The sequence below is a fragment of the Pinus tabuliformis genome, chromosome 7 (genome assembly GCF_031772625.1).
Source record: "Pinus tabuliformis cultivar Carrire ecotype Pingquan chromosome 7, CPIR1, whole genome shotgun sequence".
Taxonomy (NCBI): Eukaryota; Viridiplantae; Streptophyta; class Pinopsida; order Pinales; family Pinaceae; genus Pinus; species Pinus tabuliformis.
This window is the reverse complement of record NC_142293.1, coordinates 1,287,473,357-1,287,501,320: the sequence shown is the minus strand read 5'-3', so window position 1 is coordinate 1,287,501,320 and position 27,964 is coordinate 1,287,473,357. Positions and strand designations below refer to the sequence as shown.

The window sequence follows — 27,964 nt, the reverse complement described above, 5'->3', positions numbered from 1 at the left end:
TCTCACCTTCAAAAATATACTGCAGCAGTTGTTACTTGCAGGGTTCATCTCAGGTTTACTTTTATCGTTATGTCATGTTGAGGGAAGTTTTGTTTATTCTCTTCAATGTGGAATTGAAGTGCTCATATGCTCATGTAAGCTCATTTCAGTTGGAGTATAGGATCTTTGTAGGAGATGCCTTGTATTGTTGCTTTATGTGAGAGTTCTTTGCAGGAGAACATTACCTTGTAGGGGTAATAGCCACATGTTTTCACTAACAAAATTTTATGTACTCCTTTTTACACTGAATATATGAAGCGGTCTAGCTATGTTGGTAGGCCCAGAGATGTAGCCCAAGAGGGGTGAACTCCGTCAACAAATCCTTTGTTATGCTCTTCATGATGCCTATATGAGTTATGTGATATTATGTTGCTTATGTTAAGTTTACATGTGAAGACTAACTCATGACTTGAAGAGACATTGAAAAAAAACTTGTTTTGTGTTAAGACCCATTATTACCTTGTAAAGCGTCGGAACAATTCTTGTTTATTTCATTTTGGAGAAGAGGAAAAAGACACCTCCTCCATTTTCAGATCACTTGGACAAGAGTTAGAGCAATAATGCCCAAAATCATTTTCATTTTACACAACAATACAATATATAGAGAACTTTGGGAGTGAATTCCAGGTTTGCTCTTAAACACCACAAAGGCACCATAGAGTAATGTGCCTCACATTCCTTATTGTAGGTTCAAATGAAGGTATGAATTCTATAACTCCCATTGTCATTTACACCCACGGGATGTAGGATAATCTTATGAAATTTATCATAAAACTAACAAGGTTTGTGCCTTATTTATTTCATTTACAAATTATTTACTTCAACTTCAATTTCCCTTCCATCTTCACATTTAATACCTTCTAACATTCCCCTTTACTCATTTTGTAGGTAGGCTAATCTAATTTAAGGTTTCACCCTTAAGTTAAAACTTGACTTGCAAACTACATGCTTAAGTTCAATTCCATATCTCACCACTTAATACCATTTGACATTTTCATTTACTTGTTTTGAATGCATGCTAATTTAACATAGAGTTTCTACCTTTAAACTAATCATCTACGAATGATTTTGGAGCATCAAAACTTCTTAATAAAAATACATCATAATATCCAACTTTTTAATAAATTTTAAGTGATATTTAAAAATACATTGAAAAATATAATTATCATTGAATAAGTACAAAAATTATGCTTTATTTTGATTACGACTTGAAATTACTTTTGGGCCATCAAAAATTCATCTTCCTTAAATATAAAAAAAATTAATAAGTTAATGACCCAAATATATTTGGCAATAGTAAAACCTACCCTACTAGGACCAGACATAAATCATTCTAAATAACACAATTTTACTTTAACATGTCCACTCTTTTTTTCAATGTATTAAAAAATTACAAAATATTATACAATATTTAAATACATGAAACTATTATAGAAAATAACATTGAAAATTTGTGTAACTAGACTCCACATGTCTGACATTGATTATCAAGATATAATATCCGCAAAACAATGACACTTTAACATGATGCAGAATACAAGTAGCGTTATAGAAAGATGATATTTACCTTTTCTTGTGCGAGAAAGGTAGAATTTTATAAAGAATCACCCATTTGAGATATTTTGTCGAGGCAATGCATTGATGTCTGCCGACACGATCCACATAAACAGTCCCGTTCTAGTTTAGTGAAGTTCAGGCTTGTTCTTAGACGTGCAACCCAAGTTACCCAACTACCAGTCTTTTGTGTAGAGACCTTCCCCGCAAATCAAATCCAAAAAACAGGGTGGGCTCTACATACATACATCTCAGTGCCCCAACAGGTTGACAGAAATGTTTAAGTCCCATTACGTGTCCGTTGAAACGTGGAGTCCGATTGAAAAGCCTCTCGGCTAGATCTTCCCCTCAGCTCCCGTATAAAAGAATCCCGAACTGATTCATCATTCTGCTTGAGAGGGACCACTGTTACAATTGCGCAGAGTGGAATAGAGTAGAGTAGAATAGCAGTCACAAAACAAGAAGCGCAGAATTTCGAAATTTGGATTGGAAATGGGCGCTAACGGGGTGGATTTGGGAGAGAATGGTACTGAATTCGAGAACAATGATAACGGGGTGGATTTGGGAGAAAATGGTACTGAATTCGAGAACAATGATTTTGGCGAGAAGGATGTTTCCGTGACTTTTATGCGGAGTGATTATGCAGGCGAAGAAGGGATACTTGAAGTTCTCAAGCAGATGGTGCTTCAGATTGTTTATTCGAGGGACGGGACGCCATTCTTTCGGAGGACGAAGCAGGCTTTCATGGAGAATGGGCCGCTCGTTAAGCAGGCTGCCACCAATTCTACCAAAAATTTGATGGACTGGACACATCGTGGCGGGCCATGGCGGGCATTTCTAGTCGTTTCGGTAAGTTCAACTGTCCTTTTTCCCATTGGAAGAGTCGAAAGGTTATGGCGCTGAACTCCATTATGAAATTGAATTCAAATAGGCCTGACCTTAAACACTTAATAAAAGCACTGCTTCTCGTGTGAATATGAAAACCCCTAAATTATCAATGTTTCCTGTATCTTATGGATGATTGTCGGAGGGGGTGTGATGGATTCATGAATATATTTATTTTTAAGTGAAAACAATGTTATTACTGTATTCAGATCTATACTTAGAATATTTTGGTGAATGGAACCTGTAATGTGTTTGTTTGTTTGTTTTTTTTTTTAAATTGTCTCTACTTTTCTGTATCTGTAATAGGGCGTTTGGATTCCTCTGACATATTATTTTATTTTAGTGCTATGTTATTAATAGCCTTGGAGCCAAGTTCCACAAGGTTTTATGGACTTCGTCCTCTGGGAATATTCTTTAGATCCATGCAATATGAGGGGAGGTTTGATATTCCCTGTTTTCCCAGCCATTTGGCAGCATGCTTATTCCATTCTTGTTAAAATCTTTTATTAACTGTTTAGTCCATTCTTTTCTCTCTTATTTTTTTTTGAATTAGTGCTTCATGTGAATCCCATCTTACTTGGTCAACTTTTAATGCTTTATGTAAATCCCATCAAACTTGGCTAACTTATAATCCAGGGCTCTATGCTTGTCGGGCTTTGAACCTGGATCATTAGCATAGTGACGTCGCGTCTCAACTACTAGATCACAGCCCAGGTGTTTAGTCCATCATATATTTTCTCCTTTCAGAAGCTTTAGAGTTACACTGTTCCACTGTTTTTATTGGCAGTTGATTTGGTTGGTCAACATTTAATTTTTCTTGTCTTTATTCCACACAATTTTGTCTCTGTAGATAAATGTTTAGGAGTCAAGTTGATAGTGTTTGCTTCTTGCTTCTATGCATGGTGCTGCGCCACTACTACAATTTCTATGGGAAACAGACTATCCTGTATTAATGCTAGGAAGTTTATTGCTATGCCTTCTACTCTTAGTACATTCATGCAAGGATACTTTTTACCCATTCCACTATTTCGTGATTTTTGATTCTGTGTAGGTGCCTGTAACTTGTGCTGCCTTTTCTTAGGCTAATCAGGTTAATCTTATTGATATAAATAACTTTGTTTATCTCAAGAGTTAATAAATTTTTGCATACCTATGTTGTTTTGTGCCAAGCCGTAAATCATGAAATTTGTCCGTATGGACTAGGTTGTAGTGGATTTTTGTCAATCTTTGAGAAATGGGTATATTATCGATGCATGCACTATGGCTGAAGAAGATAAAAAGCATCACTGTTAAATATGTCAGTCTAAAGCATTTACTATTAGCTAGATATCTTTATTTTTTTTAGCCATCATAACCAATGTCACGACTTATAATTGGTGACATGTACTGGTTGACAAGTTGGGGTGGCCATTGACTAGTAGGTAGAAATGATGAGTACATTTCAGTAAAACTCAGTTTGGGTTTCATCCTTAGTTTGACATTAGAAGCAATGAGAAAATTCCTGGAGTTAACTATTGATATCTGCTTCAACTGTATGATGGCTTGATTTACCATCTTAGTTTTGTAACCCGAAGAATATTATAGTTTATGTTTATCCATATGTTTGTCAGATTTTTTACATCTGGAGCCAAATGCGGTATTCATAAGATTGGAATGGATAACAAATTTTATGTGGATGTGTTCTATAAGGAAGAAATTCGTCATCTTTTTCCTAAACGCAAGATAATTGCATGGTTGTTAGGTCCTTTTCATAAGTCTTGTAATTTTTTGTCCTATTAGAAGTTTTTAATTCTGAACCTCTGATTTAGTCATTGTTTTGCTCTTTTTAATCAGAATTGATATTAACCATTTTTTCATAGAATGATGAGTAGTGCTACCAGATTTGGCAAGTTAGTACTGAAATTCCGTTTAATATGGCAAGCTGATAGAGAAGAGCAAAGGTCGTATTGAACTTTTTATTCGTCGTTTATACACAATTTTTTATTCGGTTGATTTTTTGGCTTCAAGTCCCTTCAGATCTATTGTTCGAAAGCCCTCTTTTCCTTGTTTCTGTCTGGATGTCCTGTCTCGAGCGTATTTGGACAATTTGAAAGACCAAATTTCCAACAGTAGGTCGAATACATACCCCAAATATTTGAGCTTCTTCTCTCAAACTTAGAATTTTGCTTTTGTAAATGTACCTTTTAATTTGCCATATTTGATTTGTGCTTCATCATGTCTAAAGCCTTTTGTTGCTGTCCATTCTTTCTAATTGCTTTCATTAAGATGTATGTACGACCGAAATTCCCACATGTTGTTTGTTGCTTAAGTGGTTGATTTCTATCTGGGTTTTTATGGTTTGATAAGCTTGTGCTTTCTATTGCTAATCTATTTTTCCTTTTTTAATTGCTTTTCTGAAGATGTTTGTACATCCATATGCCCACATGTTCTGCATCACTGAGGGACTTGGTTTCCATATTAGTTTTGGGTTAGACTGTCACAAATTTTCCTCATCCTATGGGACAATGCAACTATGGAAGAAATCTCAATCATGTTTGGCAGGTATGTGGACAAAGAAGAGTCAAGACTCAAAATCAAGCATATATGCCTGCACTAGATTCTGTGTTGAAGTAGATCTTGAGATAGGCCTTCTGAAATTTTTGGAGTTGAAAATTGATAATTTGGGTCATCTGCAAAAGCTGGAATATGAAAAGATTCTGTTTAAATGTAATTGGTGCCATGATTATGTCCATTTTGCCAAAGGATGCCAGAAGAAACAAGGGCAACACCCAATGACTTAGAGAAGGCAGAAACACAATTAAATAAACCAGCCCTAAATAGTAGAGGAAAAAGACAGGCTTGCCCTAAAACCTAATGCGAAAAATCACAAGAATTACCTGCCATTCCTAGTTCAAATAAATACACTACACCGGGGAACTCTGCCTACTATGATGAGGAGCGTGAAAATGCTTAGAATCTGCAACTGTTAATTTCCTGACCCCAGAACCTTGCCAATTACTTCCTAGCAGGTTCCTTGCAGTAATATTTAATTATTATGCAAATCTACTGAATAAAAGACAACTGGGATTTTAACATGTAAAACAAATATAGTAATGGAAGCAAATCAATCACACTAATCATTCTGCGGAGAGTTGTACAAGACTGTTATATCCCCTCTTGATCCCTAAACCCTTTGCACACACCCTAACTGCTTAATGCTGAAATCTGGGAGATTAGTGACAATCTCCCTTGGGATCGACAACGAAATGCCTTGTAGTACAAGTGTCCCATCCTCTCGTGCTGTAGCTCATAAAGGTTGTCACTGTCATGTACCAATGCTTGAACAGGTTTGCCCGTCAACCTTTATAAGTTGCTCTCTCCAATTCCGATAACCACTGTTGTGTTTGGGATAGATTCCTCTGGACGAATTAGCACTTGCCCATTCCTAAACATAACTACATATCCTCTGTCCTTGATCACTAAGACCGACAGCAAATTCTTCTTCAATCTTGGTACAAATAGCACATCCCTGGCTTCTAACTGTGAAATTTCCTCAGATTGCAGCAACTGGAAATTTATTCCTCTAACTGATTATTTATGCAGTTTATTTGTTACTGCAAATAACGAAAAAATCACACAGCAATTCTTCACAATAAAATTACGTTGTGGAAAATAAACTGGAACTGAGAAAATAGATGCACACACAATAAAAATGACACCAATGTTTTTAGCAGATGAGGGTTTATTTTATTATTATGCAGCAACAAAATCTGAGTACGATAATCTGGATTCCAAACTGGAAATCCTCCTACAAAAATATTTGACTACAAATCTGAGGGAAAATTTCCCTTCTCCACGAGCAAATCAGCCTCTTCTTGGCCACTCGAACTAGCACCCACATCACCCCTTGTGCAGGCTTCTGCCAGCCTGTAACTTGCACTGCCCGAATTTGTTTTGATGTGCCTCAATCCAGCTCTCTCTGCCACTAAGATGAATTCACTTGGCCTCTAGAAAATTATCACGACGTTCAACAACGGAATCGACCTCCTATTGGGTTGAATTGAACTGCCTCAATGGAGGCTTTGTGAATTCCCTGCATAGCCTTTCTGTGGAAATATGCGGCCTCCCTTCTGCTGGCTCTCCAGCACTGGAACTCCACCTAAAATCTCTACTGCTGCGCCCTCAATCACTGTTGCTCTGGCTGGAGCTGTTCTTCCTGCTGAATTACTGCACTGAATAGCTTGATCTGCCCAAGGAATTTACTCTCCCTCTTACTCGATGTGTCAATCTCCATCCTCATCAATCTGCTTTTCCAATCTCTCGTTGGATCACCAACGTCCATGATTAAATTGGTATCAACGACTAAGATCATCTCAATCTCAATCTGTGTGAGTTTCTAGAGCTTTCTCAACTTTCCTTAATTAATTCCTATTAATTAACCAGTTTTCCTAAGTTAGACTTAGGAAAAATTTAAATGATGGCTAATTAATTTAATTAAGGTGTTTCACAAGCTTATCTTGCGAAACCTTTTATGGGGTTTGAAAATCTCATGTTCTTTAGTCTCTTAGACACAAACCGAGACTAGAACACCTGTTTGATGCTACAAAAACTATAACTCTCTTTTAGTGAGGAACGTGTTCTCTCCCATAACATCTTACCTCACGTCGCTGATGTTTAACATCTGTAAAACTTGTCACTATCCATCCAACTATTGTGCTTACTTTGATTCATCTGCTAACCCTATAGCTGAACCATCCTACATCTGTGTTGCTACTGACACTGCACTGTGCCACCTGCACTGCTGCCAACTCTGCCCGCGCTGCATTTGATCTCATGTTGCAGCGATCGCTGAAAACGATCCACTGATCCATTGTGTCCCTATACTGGATCTACAATTGTCTCATGAGTCTTTGACTGCAACTAGTCTCTGCACTGTCTTTGAGTAACTGTCTGTGTGCTGACTGGTTTTGTGCCGCTCTAGTATTTGACTGCAACTGTCCCCCAAGATCTGACTGTGCCTACTGACACTGATCCTCCTGCTATTGAAAACTGTGGGCCCCTATAACCAAGGTGATGATCCACGAGGAAACATTTGTCTGATGTTTTCCTCCTTGGACCCTTCCCAATCCTACAACTCTGAAGTACTAGGCTCCACCTCCATCTGGAGGTATAGTGGCTATCAATGCAAATTCCTCCAACTTGGAGGTTAACTCAACTATGTCTGTCGAATCTACTGTCTGCTGCTCCCCCTTCTTGTCCTTCTTCTTGGGACACTGGGTGTTATAGTGACCAAACTCACCACACCTGAAGCATTTGATCTTCGACATATCCTTTTTCTTCCTCTCTCCTCCCTTTGAGCTCTGTCCTTGACTGGGACCTTTCTTTGCCTTTCCCTTACTGGCAAGGGTTACATTCTCCTCCTCCTTCTCAACCCTCGACCCTTTGTTACTGCAACTGATAGTACCCTAGACAAGATTGAGCCTTAGCTCCTCTTGTGTGAAATCACTCCATAGGCGTTCCCATTTAGGCATTCTATCTCGTCCAATAATTCCCTGAATGAACGTGGCCCACTCTTTGGTAAACCCATTTAGTGCTATTCGCACAAGTTCCCTGTCCTCTGGTTTCAACTTTCTCCCCTACAACTGCTAACTTATCTCAGACATCTTGAAGTATGGTGAGATACAGAGTTACGCCTTCACCTTTCATCATCTTTGTGGTCCTTAGCTTTTCCTTGAGAACCATTTTCCTATTCTTAGATGGATCCTTGTATAACTTTACAACAACATCCCACATGTCCTTTGCAGTATTCTTCTCTACAATATGCGAGACAATATGATCTCAGACTCCATCCAAGGCCATCCTCTTTGCTTTGGCCATATCCTTCCTATACTCGTGGAACTGGATAAGGTTTGTCGGTACATCTACAATTGCTATCACGAACTCCTTCACGCCATGCTCATCCAACAAGAATACCATCCTCGCTTTCTAGATACCAAAGTTCGAGGCTCTGTCAAGTCTATCCTGATATCTGAGACCTGTTACAACCATCTCTGCGAAACTCAAAAAACTGGGAAATAAATAGGAATCTCCTCCCTTTCCTGCTTGACGTCTTTCTTCTACTCGCACTCCCTTAGGAATGCACAGATCTACTACTGATTGCCTCCGAAAGTCCTCTGGTTTTCACACTGCCTACTACCTCAACTGGACAACTCGCTCAACCTTCCGGAAGTCCTTCAGAATCTGGCACATGATCTGCTGCTTCTGAAGCTTGTACTGACTGACTGGCAATCCTATTATGGCCCACTCCAACTGGAAATTTCAGATCTCCTCTTGAAAATTGGATCTAGAAGTCCTTTGAGAAATTCTGGAAATTCCTCTTCCGTGTGCTTTTTTCTTCCACCTAGCGCTGATCTGCTGTTGCAAACCAACTGCGCCCAAATCTGCTCAACAAACTGATTGATTTGCTCTCTAGAACTTCTTTCTGGCAACCACAACTTGCAAATCCCCTGCCTGGAATTGGAAATTGAATCCTCTGCCTCTGCAAATTCGCACTTCCTGGTGGCTCGCACAGATCTGAGAAATTCTGCTTTAGATCTCCCTCTGAACTTGCAAAGTTTTCCCTCTTGCTACTGAGCCTCCGATCTAATCTTCAACGCTTTGATACTGCATGCAATTTTGTCAAATTGCAACAACTGGAAATTTATTCTTCTAACTTATTATTTATGCAGTTTATTTGTTACGACAAATAATGAATAAATCACATTGCGATTCTTCACAATAAAATTATGCTGCGCAAAATAAATTGGAGCTGAGAAAATAGATGCGCACACACAATAAAAATGACACCAATATTTTTGGACTAACGTCCCCGAAAAAACCCCAAAGGGAAAATCGGTGCAACAAATGAGGGTTTATTTTATTATTACGCAACAACAAAATTTGAGTACAATAATCTGGATGCCAAACTGGCAATCCTCCAACAAAAATCTCTGACTACAAATCTGAGTGAAAAATTACCTTCTCCACAAGAAATTCGGCCTCTTCTTGGCCACTCGAACTAACACCCGCATAACCCCTGCAGGCTTCTGCGTTGCCTCTGCACAACCTGTAACTTGCACTACCCGAATTTGTTTTTATGTGCTTCAATCCGGCTCTCTCTGCCATTGAGATGAATTCCCCTGGCCTTTGGAAAATTATCTCGACCTTCAGCAGTTGAATCGACCTCCTGCTGGGCTGAATCGAACTGCCTCAATGGAGGCTCTATGCAATCCCTGCGTAACCTCTCTGTGGAAATATGTGGCCTCCCTTTTGCTGGATCTCCGACACTAGAACTCCACCGGAAATCTCTGCTGTTGCTCCCTTAATCACTGGTGCTTTGGCTCGAGCTCTTCTTCTTGTTGAATTACTGCACTGGATAGCTCGATTTGCCCAAGGAATTCACTCTCCCTCTCACTCAATGTTTCAATCTCCATCCCCATTGACCTGCTCTTATAATCTCTCGTTGGATCACCAACGACCATGATTAAATCGTTATCAATGGCTAAGATCATCTCAAACTCAATCCGTGTGAGTTTCTAGAGCTTTCTCAACTTTCCTTAATTAATTCCTATTAATTAACTAGTTTCCCTAAGTTAGACTTAGGAAAAATTTAAATGATGGCTAATTAATTTAATTAAGTCGTTTCACAAACTTATCTCGCGAAACCTTTTTTGGGTTTTGAAGATCTCATGTTCCTTATGTTGAACAATGTAACTAGTGTTGATTTTCATTGTACTTGAGTCATAATGAAATGTATTTATCAAAAGAAAGAAAAAGTAAATTTCTTATTAAATAAATTGACTTATTAAAGCACGTGTTTCATGCTTGGGTCAATTGTTTTTAGGTCAAAGCCTCCATTGAAGGCTTCTAGGGTTTATGTCAAGTGTCCTTGTCCATGTCATAATGTAAAGAACCCTTCTTGGGATTTATTTGTCAAAGAAGAAATTTATTTTATTATAAAATAGGTCAATTAGGCCTCCTCCACCAAGTCGGCCTCAAACTGGACAAGTCGGCCTAAACTGGGCAACATAATCACTATATAAAGGCAACAACTCGACCTCATTTGTCACTCACTCACAACAAGTTCGATCTACAACTTCTGGGGCCAGAAAAAGTGCGAATTCCAAGGAAGAAGAAGAAGAATAATAACGAAGGAGGAGGTCTCTCACAAGCATAAGAAGTTGAAATTCTCTCTCTTTTTCCCACACGTGTGAAGCTGCTGGTAGGGCTGAAATTCTACAGTTGCTGGGAAGGCCAAAATTCTGAAGCTGCTGGTGAAGCTGGGGCCGAAATTTCTGGGTTGATGCTAGGTTGAAGATGCTGGACAAGAAGAGACTATTGAAGTGAGCTAAAACATATTGGAAGGCTGACTTGGTGGAGGAGGAAGGTCTGTTGGTTTAGGGTCTTGGTCTATTTCATTTGAATTACTGAAGGAAGAGTTCTTGACTGGGTTTTCCCCTATATAGGGGTTTTGCCCTGGTTGAGTGCCTATATTTGGTGTCCTTGATCTTTGTGTTTTGGTTTTGGTAATTACTTGATGAACTAAGATAAAAAGGAACATAAGAAAGATAATAAGAATTCAAATATATCACAAGTAATTATCAACTAGAGAAAATCTTTTTGCCTTTTCGATTTTCTAACACCTTAGTCTCTTAGACACAAACAGAGACTAGAACACATGTCTGATGCTACAAAAACTAACACCAACGTCCCTCCTGACTCTACCTGGAACTTAATGGTTCCAACACTCGTCACCGCATACTTGGCATCATTCCCAAGCCCCACATAAATCTAAGTCTCTCTCCATTAGATTGCTAAACAACTCTTGTGCCTTTGTCATATGGCGTGATGCACCACTATCCAAATACCAACCACTCCCAGTGATGGTATTGGTAGATAAACATGAGACAAATGAGAAATACTTCTCGAACTTTGTTGCAAACTCATCAAGATGTACCTTTGTTGATGCTATTGTCTGCTGCAACTTCCCCTTTCCCTTCTTCTCTGGACACTATGATGCATAGTGGCTGTACTTGTTGCAAATGAAGTACTTGATCTTGCTCAAGTCTTTCTTCCCTGGATGAGAGGTTGTCCCTTCATTGTTACCCTTAAAACCCTTCCCTTTGCCTTCTTGGTCATATTGACTAGGGCCAAGTTCTCTTCTTTATCTCCCTGCTTATTGGCTTGAGAATCCTCCCAAGTCTCTTCTTGAATGTAGTCATACCAAAGCCTTTCCCAATCAAGAAGGTGTTATCGAGCATAGATCCCTTTGACAAATGGTTCCCATGACTTGGGAAAACGATTTAGTGCCACATTTACGAGCTCTACGTCCTTCACTTTCTCCCTAATAACTGCAAGTTGATCCTATGTCTGTGTGATCTTCATGAAGTAACTAGTAACATTAGCAGACCTTGACATTTGGATGGATCTATCTTGTCTCTCAAGATCATCTTCTTATTCATGTTGTCACTTTGGAACAAGTTCACTAGAGCTTTGAACATCTCCTTGGCTATCTTCTTTTTTGCCAAGTGCGGGATCAAATGATTCTTTACGACATCCTTGATAATCGTCTGGGATCTGATGTCCTTCACATGAGCTACCTTATTTGCTAGATCTGTTGATTTATCTACAAGCTGTCAAAGTCATGTTCCTTCAATAGCAAGGTGACCCTTGCCTTTAAGTGCAGGAAGTTAGTCCCCCATCCAACCTATCCTCGAATCTCAAATTGGTTGCTGCTATCTCTGTTGAAATTCTATGACAAGTACAATAGAATACAATTTTGAGATTTGATAATTACTGCCTAATGATTTTCAAACGATTTTCTTATGCCATTGATATCATTAAGCAATTACACACCAAAAATCTCAACAATAAATGCAGCAGAAACAATAAAGATCATAGAAAGACAACCATTCATAATACAGAGAATAATTTTACCTTGAGCAACCCAAATTTGGGAGAAAACTCAACAACTTTTCTTAGGAGAAATTATTCTTTAGCAAGGTTTACAAATCAACAATTTTTCTATAAATTTGTGCCAATATCCAAGTCAAATTACTAGTCAAACTTGGTCAAATTTAGCAATTGGTCAACGCTAGTCAAAACCAGTGAAAAGTCAACTATGGTCAAAACTTTAGCCTGTGGTCAATGACCTATTGTCAAATTCAGCCTTGTGGTCAACTGCAGTCAACAATCCGTGGTTAAATAGCTGGTTAGATTTGGTCAATGCTCTGCGATCAAACTTGGTTGATTTCTCACACGCGCAGCCTCAAGAATGTTGGTCAAACTCGGTGATAAAGAGAGAGAAAGACTTGCTCTTTGTTGGTCTCCAAATGAGGCATCTTAACATCTTATTTATACATATCTAGGCGGCGTGACAACCCAAGGGACATGCCCCTTTGTTTGCTGGCCGACTTGACTTCTCATGGGTCAACTTGTCTTCTTCCTAGGTCGGCTTGTAGACATGTGGGAATACCTCCCGATGCTACACAAAATCAACACTCCCTCTTAGCGAGCGAGGTATTCTACTTAGTTGAAAACATATTTCTCCTTAGTTGAAATTTCTCCTCCACATGAAAAGTTCATGAGCTTGCTATGTTGATGTGGTGTCTCCTCACATGCACGTCTATAGATCACTCCATCCCATAGTAGGCAATGTGAGTATACTAAGCCATTTATCCCTAGCCAAATGAACATGTTCCTATGGGTTAATGTATCAATCTCCCCTTGTCAAATCAACATAACCTAGCCAAATCAGCGCGACTTCTTAGGTTAATGTATCATTCTCCCTTGGTAAAATCAACATGACCCTATGGATGCCAAATCAACATGGCTCCAATGGAAGAATGTCTGCCTTATGCTGCAATTGCCTTGGGTCATTCACCTCTAGCCAAATCAACATGGCTCGATGGGTGAATGTATCATTCCCCCATTAGTCAAATCAACATAACCTCATGGGAGAATGTCTACCCAATCTTGCAAAAATATCAACACTCGCTCTCTGCGAGGGATACATTCTGCATCACACCAAGCTTGTCTCTGAAGTATACTAAATTCGCTCTAGATAGAGGCTTGGTGAACATGTCCGCAATATGCTCATTTGTGGATATGTACTAGAGCTTCACTACTCCCTTTTGCACCATATATTGTATGAAGTGATATTTGATCTCAATGTGCTTCGACCTGTCATGAAAAACTGGATTCTCCAAAAGCTTAACAAAAATTTGATTATCACAATGTATCAAGGTCGTCACAAGCTTCTGATCAAATAGCCTTGTAAGTAGCTTTCGAAGCTACACTGCTTCTTGACTTGTGGCACTGGTTGCAGTATAATTTGCCTCTATTGTACTGAATGCGGCAACAATTTGCTTCTTGCTAAACCAGGATATTATAATTGATCCCAAGTTGATGTAGCACCCTGAGGTGCTCTTTCTGTCCTCAACACTCTCGGCCCAATCCGAATCAGTATATCCCTGTAGCCTCACTTCACCAGCTGAGACATATCTCAAACTATATCCAACTGTACCACGCAGGTATCTCAACACTTGCTTCACTGCAACTCAATATATTTGCCTCGGCTCAACGATATATTGGCTCAGGTTGTTCACTGCAAAGCAAATATATGGCCTGGTGTTAATCAGGTACATCAAGGATTCGATCAATTGCTTGTACATTGTGGGATCCACAAAATTTGAATCTGAAGCAGAATCACTTAACTTCTTCAGATTGGTCACCATAGGTGTAGCCATGGACTTGCAGTCCATCATACTGAATCTCCTCAAAATCTGAACATTATACTTCCCTTATCCGAGGAAGATCTCATAAGGTCTTTGTTACACCTCCAATCCCAAGAAATAATGCATCAGGCCAAGATCCTTCATCTCAAACTCTGAGGCCAACTCCCTCTTGCACCCAACAATGAGCCTTTGCCCCAGTAAGGAACAAATCATCAACATACAACACCAAGATCAAAGGATCTCCATCAACAACCTTGAAGTAAAGGTCAGGATCCACGTCACTCTTGGTGAAGCCCAAACTCATCAAGTACCCATTAATCCTGGAATACCATGCCCTCGGTGCCCATTTGAGTCTATACTAGTGTTATTAGAATTGGACCGGAATCGGTGGAACCGCCCGGTCCCACTGTTTTTGGCCCAAAATTGGTCTGAATTGGAATATGCTGGTTCAATACCGAATCGACCGATTTTGTAACAGAACTAATCGGTTTGGTACCGAATCGACTTATTTCACTGAACCCGCTAGTTCAGGACCGATTTTGTGCAGTTTGTACTTACGCAAGCTAACGTAAAAAAATGCCTTTTTTGATTTTTTGATTTTTTCTATTGGTTGGCCCACTTCTAATTCTCCCCTAGGCTAGCCTAATATTCAAGCCTATGGCCCTCAACCTAATAATCAAGCCTATGGCCCTAGTATTTCTATGCAATTCATGGTAATGTTAAATTCTTAAAGTAAAAGTGACATTCATCCTTTTACTTAAATTTTTAACATTACCATGAAATGACTCGGGATGTTTGAGAGTGGTAAAAACCTCATTGGATTTCATATGGAGAAAGTAGAATTTTAGATTTCACTCAAAATCCAGCAGACCTAATAGTTTTTTAGAATTTTAGGATTTGGGGGATTGCAACGTTTCCATTGGATTTTTTCATGTACGAGGGTATGGAACTAGTATTTAATAAAGAGCACCAAGCCCTCTATGTACTTTGATGTTAGTGGCATTGGTTGTCGAATTCCTCTATCATGACTCTACTAAAAATGTACCCATCACTCAAACAAAAGCTTGACATGACATGCTATGTTTTTTCTATCTTATTTTAATGCCTAAATGGTTATATTGATGACGAAGGCCCCAATATAGGCATTTGTGGTAGCATGATTTTTTTTGGATGTTAGAGGCCATCTAGAGCCTATTTGTTGATTTTATTTTTGATTCAGAGATGGATTGCACTCGATGCTATTTTGGTTATGTGCACCCTGACATGCTATGTAAATGAGAACTTTTGCATATTTGTGTATAAATGGTTTGGATTCATATGGATGCACATGGATATATATGTTTTTCTTTAAAATATGAATATTTTATGTGTTTTTGGTAAACTGTTTTTTCTTCCGGTTTTTTACCGTTTCGCCTGGTACCCGGTCCACAAGGTTTTTCGGTTTGATCACCAGTTCGGTTCTGATAACATTGGTCTGTATAAAGCCTTCCTCAATTTGCAGACATGGGACTCCTTCCAATGTACCTCAAAGCCCTGAGGTTGCTCTATGTACACTTCATCCTCAATCACATCGTTGAGGAATGTGGTCTTTACATCCATATGATGTATCTTCCAACTCATAACAAAAGCAAGAGAAACAATAGTCCTGATAGAAGTGTACTTGGCGACTAGAGCAAACGTTTCATTATAGTCCACTCCCTCTTTATGGGAGAACCCTCTCGCTGTGAACCTCGCTTTGTACTTCTCGATGCTACCATTTGCTGCATGCTTGATCTTATAGATCCATTTGGAAGTCACCATTGACTTCCTCTCTGGTCTCAAAACTATCTCCCACACATCATTCTTCATGATGGACTAATACTCCTCCATCATGGCATCCTTCCAAACCCGCTGGCCTTTTGTCTCCTCATAATTGAGGCTTAGAATCAATGATGTGGCTCTTCAATGCCATATAACCCGAGTATCTCTGTGGTCGTTTGCTCTCCTTGAAAGTACCTCTAGGAGGTGCATGCCATTCTGCATCTTGCAAGGTGTCACAAAGCCATGCTGGCCTCTTCCTGGTCATGACAACATCTCTAGGTGGATCCATTGGCTCTGCTGGCTCTACTCTGATACTACCATGTATCAATGCATAATAATCTATACAGTCCTCCCTCTCAAACACCAATCATTCCTGCTGAGTCTATGCTTGAGCCCTTAGGCCATACAAGGACCTGACCATCAACAAAAGAAACTATGTAACCTCTATCCTCCAATGCTGAGATAGAGAACATGTTCTTCTTTAATCTTGGTACAAACAAAACATCTCTCAGTGTAGAGAATCTCCGAATTCTAGCTGAAACGATGTTGTCCCAACTCCTTTCACTACATACCTGGCATTACCTCCAAGTTCCATTTGCAATGTTGAATCCCTCTCTGTCAAATCAGTGAGAGAATCTTGAAAACCTATCACGTGCCTAGAAGCATCACTGTCCACCAACCATATATCACTACTATCAGTAATAGTGCTTGAAAGAGCGGAGACAAAGAAATATTCCTTTGACTTCTTATGTGGTGGATGCTCATCATCATCATCAACATTGACTGCTGATGCATGCTTCTTTCCCTTCATTTTCTTCTCAAGGCAATGGGAAGAATAGTGACCCAATTTATGGCAATTGAAGCACCTGATCTTTGACATATCCTTCTTCTGATCTTGAACTAGAGCTGGTCTTCTACTTGTAGCTTTCTTTTCAAACTTTTTTCTTCCTTTTCCTTTCCTTGCATGAGTTGCAAGGGATTAAGTTTCTTCATGCTGAGTTCATTGCAAGCTATTCTTGGACAACAATCTGGCCTCTTCTTGGACACAATCAGTCCATAGCTTATCAAACTTGGGTAGCTTATCTCATGCACAAATTCCTTGAACAAATGGATCCCATGAGGAAGGAAATCCATTGAGAGTCACTGTAACAAGCTCTGCATCATCAATGGTATCTCTAATGGCTCTAAGTTCATCTCTCAACTGAGAGACTATCATAAGATAAGAGACAACAAAATCTGATCTAGACATCATGACACTATGGAGTTGATGCCTCAAGGTTAGTTTCTTGCTAGTGTTGCTACTCTCATACAATCCCACCAAAGCATCATATACTTCTTTGGTAGTCTTCAACTTAGCAACATGTGGAATCAAGTGGTCCTTTATGGAATCTATCAAGATTCTCTTAGCCTTGGCTTCATTCTTCTTATACTTGGCTTTCTCCTCAACTCCCTCTGGTTCTGGAATGACTTCTTTCACATGATCCTAAAGCTCATTTCTTTCCAAGACAAGGAGTATTTTGGTCTTCCAAGATTTGAAATTTGTAGCACCATCCAACCTGTCTTCTACTTTGAGACTTGGCACCATTTTGACAAGAGGTCAAAAATCCAATCAAGTTGTTGAATATTGTCTCTTAGGCTGACTTCAATCGCCGATCTTTCAACAAAGCTTTAATGCTATATTGAAATTCTATGACAAGTACAATAGAATACAATTTTCAGATCTAATAATTACTACCTAATGATTTTCAGACAATTTTCTCATGCCATTGATATCGTTGAGAAATTACATATAGAAAATTTCAACAGTAAATGCAACAGAAACAGTAAAGATCATAGAAAGACAGCCATGCAGAATAGAGACAATAATTTTACCTTGGGAAATCCAACCTTGGGAGAAAACCCAACAACTTTTCTTAGGAGAAATTAATTTTACAACAAAGTTTACATATCAACAATTTGTCTAGAAATCTGTTCCAATATCCAAGTCAAAATACCAATCAAACCTGGTCAAATTCAATAGTTGGTCAATGCTGGTTAAAACTAGTCAAAAGTCAACTATGGTCAAAACTTTGGCTTGTAATGAAATTCGGCTCTATGGTCAGATTTGGTCAACGCTCTGTGGTCAAATCCGGTCAAATCTTTGTGGTTAGACTTGGTTGATTTTCTCACACATGTGGCCTCAAGAACGCCTGTCAAACTCGGTGATAAAGAGAGAAAAAGACTTGCTCTTTGTTGGTCTCCAAATGAGGCGTCTTATCATCTTATTTATACATGTCTAGGGGGCGTGACAACCCAAGGGACATGTCCCTTCACTCGCTGGCCAACTTGACTTCTCTTGGGCTGACTTGTCTTCTTCTTGGGCCGACTTGTAGACACGCAGGAATACCTCACGATGCTACACAAAAATCAGCAATCTCTAGATCCAATAATTTTTTTACCTTGTGTGAAGTCCTTCTAGCACCTATAAGAAATAAATGTTGGTTTATAAATCTGGTAAGATCTCTTGTGGATTTGTGTTTTAGTCCTTTGAAACACCAACAACAATTGTTTTTCTGCCAAACCTCCTAATTTGTATGATCTCCCTCTCTCCCTCTGATGGATGACCTCCACCAATCACTGCTCGCTGTAATTTTCCTATTGTAACTTGCTATGTACCTTGTATGAATTAATTTGCACCATGTCCTCTTGATGGTTGTTTTGTTGCAACCCGTATGGCCCTACGACTCCCATTCGATTGCGTACGACTATGCAGTTGCGACTATGCATGCAAAAGTTATCTTTTGGGCTATCCCATGACTCTACAACTTTGATCTTCTTTCTCTACGTGGCCAATGTTCCTCGACTCATAACGATGACTTTGTAAGAAATAAATGTTGGTTTATAAATCTGGTAAGATCTCTTGTGGATTTGTGTTTTAGTCCTTTGAAACACCAACAACAATTGTTTTTCTGCCAAACCTCCTAATTTGTACGATCTCCCTCTCTCCCTCTGATGGATGACCTCCACCAATCACTGCTCACTGTAATTTTCCTATTGTAACTTGCTATGTACCTTGTATGAATTAATTTGCACCATGTCCTCTTGATGGTTGTTTTGTTGCAACCCGTATGGCCCTATGACTCCCATTCGATTGCGTATGACTATGCAGTTGCGACTATGCATGCAAAAGTTATCTTTTGGGCTAGCACGTGACTCTACAACTTTGATCTTCTTTCTCTACATGGCCAATGTTCCTCGACTCATAACGATGACTTTGTCCCCGTGCCTTGCACTTGCGTCTTACACCTTGCGGCGGTTGTTAGAACCTCATGCTGCAACTCAATTGCTATTTCGACGGTTGTTCGATTTTACTTTTCAATGAACGATTGGACTGACGACTGCCAGATTGTACAGGCATCGCGACAACTGCTCACGGCGGGGGTTGTCACTCTAATCCTTGCCCACTCCGTTCTAGCTGTCTCCCAACAACAAGCTATGGGGGGTAGTCCCTATGGAATGAGATGAAGGAAAACAAGTTGGGAACCAACTTGCTTGGGAGACATGGATGAGTGGCCTAGCTACTTGGTAGAATTTTAGCAAGATTAATGATTAGATTAGATTTTTCAAGTATGAGACCAGTGCCTTATGGAGTCACAATTCTTGCTTAATGTAAATTAATGCCAAGTAACCGGATGGACACCCGCTGCTTAAATGATCAACTAGTCTATATGATATGCAAGTCCTAGGGTCTATGTGTGATGCAATGATCTTGGTTATTTTTAATTATATGCCTAGTCTAAATAGAACCTCTCCCCTAACTATTTTGAGAAATAGTTCTCAAAGTAGGTTGTGAAATGGAAGCCAACGGGAAGCAGGTAATGACTTGATTAACGATACCTCCCCTTGTGTTCCATTAACCCAGTGCCTTTGGAGCTACAGAGACTGTGGATTTGACCACTGCAAGGTCACTGTGTTAACCACTAAGAAGAGTTGAATCCCTCAAGCTAATTGGAAAAGGGTTGCCCTAGATCTCTATCAACCTAGCTTATGCTAGGAGGTAAATTTTAATGCAAGCTAGAACTAGGATGCTTGTGCAAAAGATTATGAGTGAGACTTTTAGGTGAGATTACTTAAGTGTTCTTTTAAGTACTTATTTGTATTTTACCCTAGTTATGATGTTAAGTACTTCACAATGTTTAGAAAAGGTAATCTCAACCAAAAGACAAGTGTTAGATTTTAACAGTGCCAACAAGAGATAAGATATCCACAAGATGCAATTGCTTAATGAATATAGATCCACAATTGATAAACAATAGAGCAACAATTAACCAATGATTCAGTATGATAAGCCAATGACCATTATCCACAAAAGACAATAAGATAGCAAGTGTTCTTAGCCAATATTCCTCAACACAATATGATTTATCAATTTTCAAGTTAAGAACACTTAGATGCAATCTAGATCACCACCAATTAGATGCACAAATGAAACAAGTTATTTCAATACCACTTGGATTAGAGAGACTTAGGAACAATTTATGTACTTAAACCAAAGATTTGAAATGTGCTTAGAGAGTGAGCTTATTAGATGTGAATTTCAAACTTTATAGCATACAAACTCACAAGGAAAACACAATGCTAGGAACAATATACAATAGAGTGTAAGACTATGAGAGCACTTATGCAATTTATGTTCCAATGACCTCACAATGAGCAATAAGTGACTATTATGACAACATTGAAAGATTTGTGACCGCAACAAGTAAATTAGCTTTATATGCCCAATTTAAAGTGCAAATACTTGCCCAATGTAATGAAAATAAACCCAATTATCAAATCAAACTTTGCCAACTCAAGAATTTGGATAGATTAGCCTTTCAAATATATAATTTACCATTGTTATATCAGATTTGTTATGCAGAGATGTCAGTCACCAAAACTTCTAGATTCATGCCAAGCTATGATTGCCCAACTTATGCAATTTATTCCTCAATATGCCAAGCAACTTATGAATGATTTTTTAGGCCAATTTAGGATGTTTTTATCACTGTTATGAGTTAATTTACTTGCTGAAGTAAAACAGTGAGGAAACAAGGGTTAGGAGATCAAACCCTTAGGCCCTAGGCCTTGAAGTCTACTAGCCCAACTTGTGCAAAATTTTGTCCAATGACTTGATACCTGAAAATACAAACTTTGGACCAATTTTCTCTGCAAAACACACCAACAATCAGTCTAGAAAAATTTCAGAGATAAGCATATGGAAATTTAGGGCCAAGAGAGGGCAAGAGAGAGGCCAAAAATGAAGGGAAAAGGCCTTAATAGGCCTGCGGCTAGGGTAAAAGGTCCATGAGGCCTTAGAACTAGTCCAAAAAGGTTGTTGTTGGGCTTAGGAAGGGCTGAAAGGCCCACTAAGGGTTACAACTTAGGGTTTTGGGGCCTTAAGGCCTGTGGCACCCCAGGGGAGGCCTCAAAAGAGGCAGTCGTAAGCCCTTTTAGGGCTACGACTTGAGGGAGAAGGGAGGCGAAGGTAAACGGAGGGGCCGAGGGAGGACGAATGAGGAGGAGACGGCTAGTGAAGGAGGACGAAGGCCGAGGAGGGAGGACAGAGGCCGATGGAGGATGAGAGACCACGAAGGGGGACAGAAGGGCCTCTAAGGCTTGTGACAAGGGTAGAATTGGTAGCGAATGAGGCCGAGAGGGATAGGAGAGCTTGCGACAGGCCTAAGAGGGGAGGTCGTAGCCCTTAAGCCTCATGGCTAGCCTCTAGGAGGCCTAAAACCCAGATGCAAAAGGTTAAGAAGGGGACATTGAGGGTTTGGAGGAGAAAACCGGGGCTAGGAGCCCAAAAAATCATGAAACCCTTGCTCAAATTTTTTTTATGCTTCAACTCTTCAATTTTTTGAAAATTCTTCCGTGGGTGGCCTTGTAAAAAATTCTTAGAGACTAGATCTTACCTTCAAGGGCCTAGATCTAGCTCTACTTTAGCCTTTTCTCTTGATTCAACCTGCAAAAATAAAAATACAACGCCCAAACCCCAAAATATATACAAAATTCTTAAAACCCCAACCCAAGTTAGCAAAAATAATTTACAAAACTATTCTACAAATTATACAAGGATTTTGAAAATTTTTAAATTCTGAGAAAAATATTTTTATGGCTTTTTCCCTTGATAAATGGCTAAAAATGCTTAAGAAAACCCATGCACACTATAGCCTTAGCGAAGATTTAGTCCACCATACAAATACTTAGGATCCAAGCAAAATGATCCTTGCCCACAGTCTGTGAACTTGGAGACCAAGGACTGAAGTACCTGCAAACACTATGTATTATCTCAAAATAATCATATATAAGCACAACATAGGAAGCCCGTAGTCAGTACATACCACAAATCAATGAACAAGTACACCTCGAGTTGCACCCCAAAGTCTTTATTATGGCAGAAAAAATAGTTCCCAATGGGACAATAGTTTACACAAATGCTTCAACAACAATTTCTTAGCCAGAAATCAGATGGCTAGAGACTCAACTGACTCTCTAATTTATAGTTAAATCGTCCAAGTGGAAAAATAACGGCTAGTTTCTTTGATCCTTGTCAAAATAATATCGACTGTCAAATAATACTTGATCATCTTTTAATCTTAGCCGTTGAAATAATTATTTTTGAGGACATAAACCATATAAACCATAGAACATAAGTTAACCAAGAATAAGTAATTGTAGATAGAACATAAAACATATAAACCATATGCACGATAGAAGACAACCAATAACTCAATGAGATACATAGAAGTTAGGTCAATGACTAGGGCAAAACCCACAAGGGGAAAACCCAACCAGATTCTTCCTCTGTTAGAAATCAATTGTTCAATAAAGATACAAAGTACAACGAGAGAATGAAGAAGTTACCCAAAACTGAAGAAGATCTCTGATAACAGTGGGTGATGCAGACACTGAATTACTTTGGCTCTCCAATGTCTGCTCTTGCTCTTCAAGGCTCTCTCTCTCTCTCTCAAGTTTGAATTCTCTTTTCACAAGCACAAAAATAATTATTTTTGAGGACATAAACCATATAAACCATAGAACATAAGTTAACCAAGAATAAGTAATTGTAGATAGAACATAAAACATATAAACCATTTGCACGATAGAAGACAACCAATAACTCAATGAGATACATAGAAGTTAGGTCAATGACTAGGGCAAAACCCACAAGGGGAAAACCCAACCAGATTCTTCCTCTGTTAGAAATCAATTGTTCAATAAAGATACAAAGTACAACGAGAGAATGAAGAAGTTACCCAAAATCGAAGAAGATCTCTGATAACAGTGGGTGATGCAGACACTGAATTACTTTGGCTCTCCAATGTCTGCTCTTGCTCTTCAAGGCTCTCTCTCTCTCTCTCAAGTTTGAATTCTCTTTTCACAAGCACAAGTAAGTGTATCAAGGGGGGATGAGTGGCACAAATATATAGGAAGGGAGCCGAAGATAAACGAAGGGGCTGAGGGAGGACGAATGAGGAGGAGAGGGCTAGCGAAGGAGGATAAAGGTCGAGGAGGGAGGACAGAGGCCGAGGGAGGAGGAGAGACCACGGAGGGGGACATAAGGGCCTCTAAGGCCTGCAACAAGGGTTGAATGGGTAGCGGAGGAGGCTGAGAGGGATAGGAGAGCCTGCGACAGGCCTAGGAGGGGAGGTCGTAGCCCTTAAGCCTCACGACTAGCCTTTAGGAGGCCTAAAACCCAGACACAAGAGGGTAAGAAGGGGACGTGGAGGGTTTGGAGGAGAAAACCGGGGTTAGGAGCCCAAAAAATTTTGAAACCCTTGCTCAATTTTTTTTATGCTTCAACTCTTCAATTTTTCTGAAAATTCTTTCGTGGATGGCCTTTCAAAAAATTCCTAGAGACTAGATCTTACCTTCAAGGGCCTAGATCCAACTCTACTTCAACCTTTTCTCTTGATTCAACTCACAAAAATGAAAATACAACACCCAAACCCCAAATATATTCAAAATTCTTAAAACCCCAATTTAAGTTAGCAAAAATAATTTACAAAACTATTCTACAAATTATACAAGGATTTTGAAAATTTTTAAATTTTGAGGAAAATATTTATATGGTTTTTTTTTCTTGATAAATGGCTAAAAATGCTTAAGAAAGCCTATGCACACTATAGCCTTAGTGAAGATTTAGTCCACCATACAAATACTTAGGATCCAAGCAAAATGATCCTTGCCCACAATTTGTGAACTTGGAGATCAAGGACTGAAGTACCTGCAAACACTATATATTATCTGAAAATAATCACATATAAGCACAACATAGGAAGCCTGTAGTCAGTACATACCACAAATCAATGAACAAGTACACCTTGAGTTGCATCCCAAAGTCTTTATTATGGCAGAAAAAATAGTTCCCAACGGGACAATAGTTTACACAAATGCTTCAACAACAATTTCGTAACCAAAAATTAGATAGCTAGAGACTCAACTGACTCTCTAATTTATAGCTAAATCCTCCAAGTGGAAAAATAACGGCTATTTTCTTTGATCCTTGTCAAAATAATATCGGCTGTTAAATAATACTTGATCATCTTTTAATCTTTAGTCGTTGTAATAATTATCTTTGAGGACATAAACCATATAAAACATTGAACATAAGTTAATCAAGATTAAGTAATTGTAGATAGAACATAAAACATATAAACCATATGCACGATAGAAGACAACCAATAACTCAATGAGACACATAAAAGTTAGGTCAATGACCAGGGCAAAACCCACAGGGGGAAAACCCAACTAGATTATTCTTCTATTAGAAATCAATTATTCAACAAAGATACAAAGTACAATGAGAGAATGAAGAAATTCACCCAAAACTGAAGAAGGTCTTTGATAACAGTAGGTGATGCTGACACTGAATTACTTTGGCTCTCCAAGGTCTGCTCTTGCTCTTCAAGACTCTTTCTCTCTCTCTCAATCTTCTTCTAGCCTCTCCAACTCTCTCTCTCAAGTTTGAATTCTCCTTTCATGAGTACAAGTAACTATATCAAGAGGGGATGAGAGGCACAAATTTATAGGAAGAGTAAAGAGGTCGAATTCACGAGGGAGTAACTCCTATGCCTTGAGGAGGAGTTACTCATGCCAAAATTGGAGAGTAACTTATGTCATAAAGGAGGTACGCTCTCCTTAGTAACTCATGCCATCAAGAGGGAGTACGCATGCCTTGAGTAACTTACACCATAAAGAGAGAGAGGTACGCATGCCTTGAAGAGAGTGTAACTTATGCATTGAAGAGGAGTAAGAGGAATCTTATGACAAGTCATAAATGTGTGTAAGAGATGTGTAAGAGGTGCGTAAGTGCATTCAAGAGAGGAATGAATTCATTTAAGGAAAGAGAATGAGAGTGGCATGAGTGTCATCAAAGAGAGAGAGAGATGGGGTGGATTGATTGCCAAGTAGGAGAGGTGACATGTATTTCTCTTTTAATAATATTATTATAGCATCATAAGGATAATAATAATAAAATAAATAATATTGATGATTAAATTAAAAATTAAATAATTGAGATTGATTAAGGACAAGTTAAGTGATTTTCCATCATCTATATATGATTACAAATTGATGGAAGGTGATTTACTATTTTTGGAAAGTCATGGTTGCAAATATAGAGAAGACTTTCTATTTTTAGAAAGTCACTCTAGAAAGGTCAGAAATGAATTTTTTTTCAAGGAAATTCATCCCATAGCTGCCAATTTTCAACAATTTGCGTGAGGAATTCAGGGCTCTAGTGTGCATAGATTTAGGGAAGCAGGGTCAGCATTTTGCAGGTTGTTTCAAGCCTAGACTAAGGCTGGGAGGTCATTGTATTCTCTATTGAAGCAAGTGTATTTGTAAGAGATCTATTGCTCATTCTTCTTCAATAAAATTCTCAAGCAACCAAGGGTTTTCCCAGTTGGGTTCCCTAGAAAAATTGTTGTGTTCTCTTGTGTGAATTCTACATTTATTTCTGTTCTATTCCATTACAAATTTTGTAGAGAAATTCTATCTTTATATGAAAAGAAAGTGTCTTTCAGATTGTTCATATTAGCAGATCAAAATTTCTACGTATTTCAACCCAAAAGGCTTCTTGGGAGGGATGGCCACCATCTGGGACCCATCCATCCTCATAATGGAGAGGATTCTTTTGGCCAGTGACTTGATCATTGGGGAATTTCATGTCACAACCACTACACAAAGATTGAAGAGGACTAATTTCTACCCCCCCAATAACTGGCTAGAGAAAAAATTATGTTGTGAATCTCTAAGGAAGTGTATAGATGAACTCCTCACAAAGAACAACATTGCGGCTGAGGTCTCTAAACTTAATTTTTGATTCCAAGGAGAAAAATGGAGGGATTTATACTAGAGACTAGTGCAAGAAGATAGTGGAAGATATATTCTAAGAATCAAGATTAATGGATGTCAATTTGACCAGGGGAAAGATCACATGGGCAAACAAGAAAGTGGAGAATGGATTCATTATGGGAAGCCTAGAAAGACTTATTGTCGAGGACTTCTTTCTTGATGAATGCATCACTCTTTCCCTTGGGATACTTGCAATGAATTATTAGATCTTAGGAATGTCTTCTTTGCTACCTCTAGTGACAAAGATTTAGGGCCAATCCCTCTAGGTACAACCTAGTCTGTGTTGATCAAGAGGGATTTGAAGACCTCCTAAGAGATGCTTTCTATATAACATTGGAAGACTCTACATCACTTATTTGGGTATACGGGATCCAATGGTTGAAGACCAAAATAAAGAAGTGGGATAAGCTCACTGTAGAAGATTCATCTTGGAAACGTTAGTTATGGGAAAGAAAGCTAAAGGAGTTCCAAACTATTGAAGAGAATACATATTAGGAGGCAACCTAAATAGCTAAAAGGGATGCCAACATTTCTCTTTTTTAAAGCCCAATAGGTGGAGGGAGACTAGTGGAGTTAGGGATAAAAATATCAAATTTCACATTGCTAGAAAAACACAAGAAGAATATAAAACCATCTATCATAGATATCTCTCTCCCAAACATAAATAAATTAATGAACTTTAAGGACATCAAGTTTACTGCTTTTGACCACTACAAAGGATTCTACTTTGACCCAAGGGGTTCAAGGTTGGAGCCTGTTGCCGCAAAATCTAACAGGCCTTGGAGAGGAAAACCCTACAAGGCATAAACTAGACCAAGAGACAACAATGGGGCAGTGGCACACTGTCACCACAGCCAAAACCCCCTGCTTTTTATGGACTTTCATTGATGGGAGGAGTCTCGGTAGGAAAGAGATCACTTATGACAGATATTCTAAGGTTAATATGTAAGATGACCTCACTAGGAGCTCTTCAAGAAAGGCGCAATTTAGGTTCAAGGCTCCACAAGGAGACAATTCACTTTCTATGATGAGACCTAGGAATGAAGGCACGAGACCCAGGGTTTGATAAATTTTGACAAGTGTTGGAGTTTCCAAAGGTCAAGGCTAAGGAAAAGGTTTTCAACAATGTGTAATACCACTGTCAAAGCTCATGAAACCTTCAAGAAAGCCCTTAAGTTGGAGCCAGGCAAAACTAGGGGTTCCCTCTTAGGCAAATACCTAGGGAAATAAAGTTTATGGATGAAATTGAAGTGGATGCCCACCAAAGGATATATTTCGTAGCAAATACTATCCCCTTGATGTTTAGGTTCTCCAACCACCCAAACTCTACTTACCTAGGGATTCGTACCATGCCCTTGTTTCCTAGCTTGGCCTTGAAAGGGCCAAATTAGGAGAGAGCTTGGCCTTGAAAGAGCCAAATTAGGAGAGAGAAAATATGGATAAAAATAGAGTATGATCACCAACCAACTAGACCAGTCCCTTGTCCCTTGGGAATATGGAGTCTAGGATGAGATAGATTAGCCAAAAATGTTTCTAAGGAGGCCGAAATTTGA

General features: G+C 39.0%; 1 protein-coding gene across 2 annotated transcripts in view; it reads left to right on the top strand.

Annotated features, from left to right (window-relative positions):
* The first annotated feature begins 1,784 nt into the window (after positions 1-1,784).
* LOC149252207 (uncharacterized) overlaps positions 1,785-27,964 on the top strand; it is a 104,613-nt gene continuing 78,433 nt past the window's right edge. The window contains exon 1 of one of the 2 annotated variants that reach the window (XM_089459658.1): positions 1,785-2,442. In XM_089459658.1, coding sequence (XP_089315784.1) covers positions 2,086-2,442 — 357 coding nt within the window. In that variant the 5' untranslated portion in view covers positions 1,785-2,085. The remainder of the gene's footprint in view (positions 2,443-27,964) is intronic. The other variant, XM_089459657.1, reaches the window with a different exon arrangement.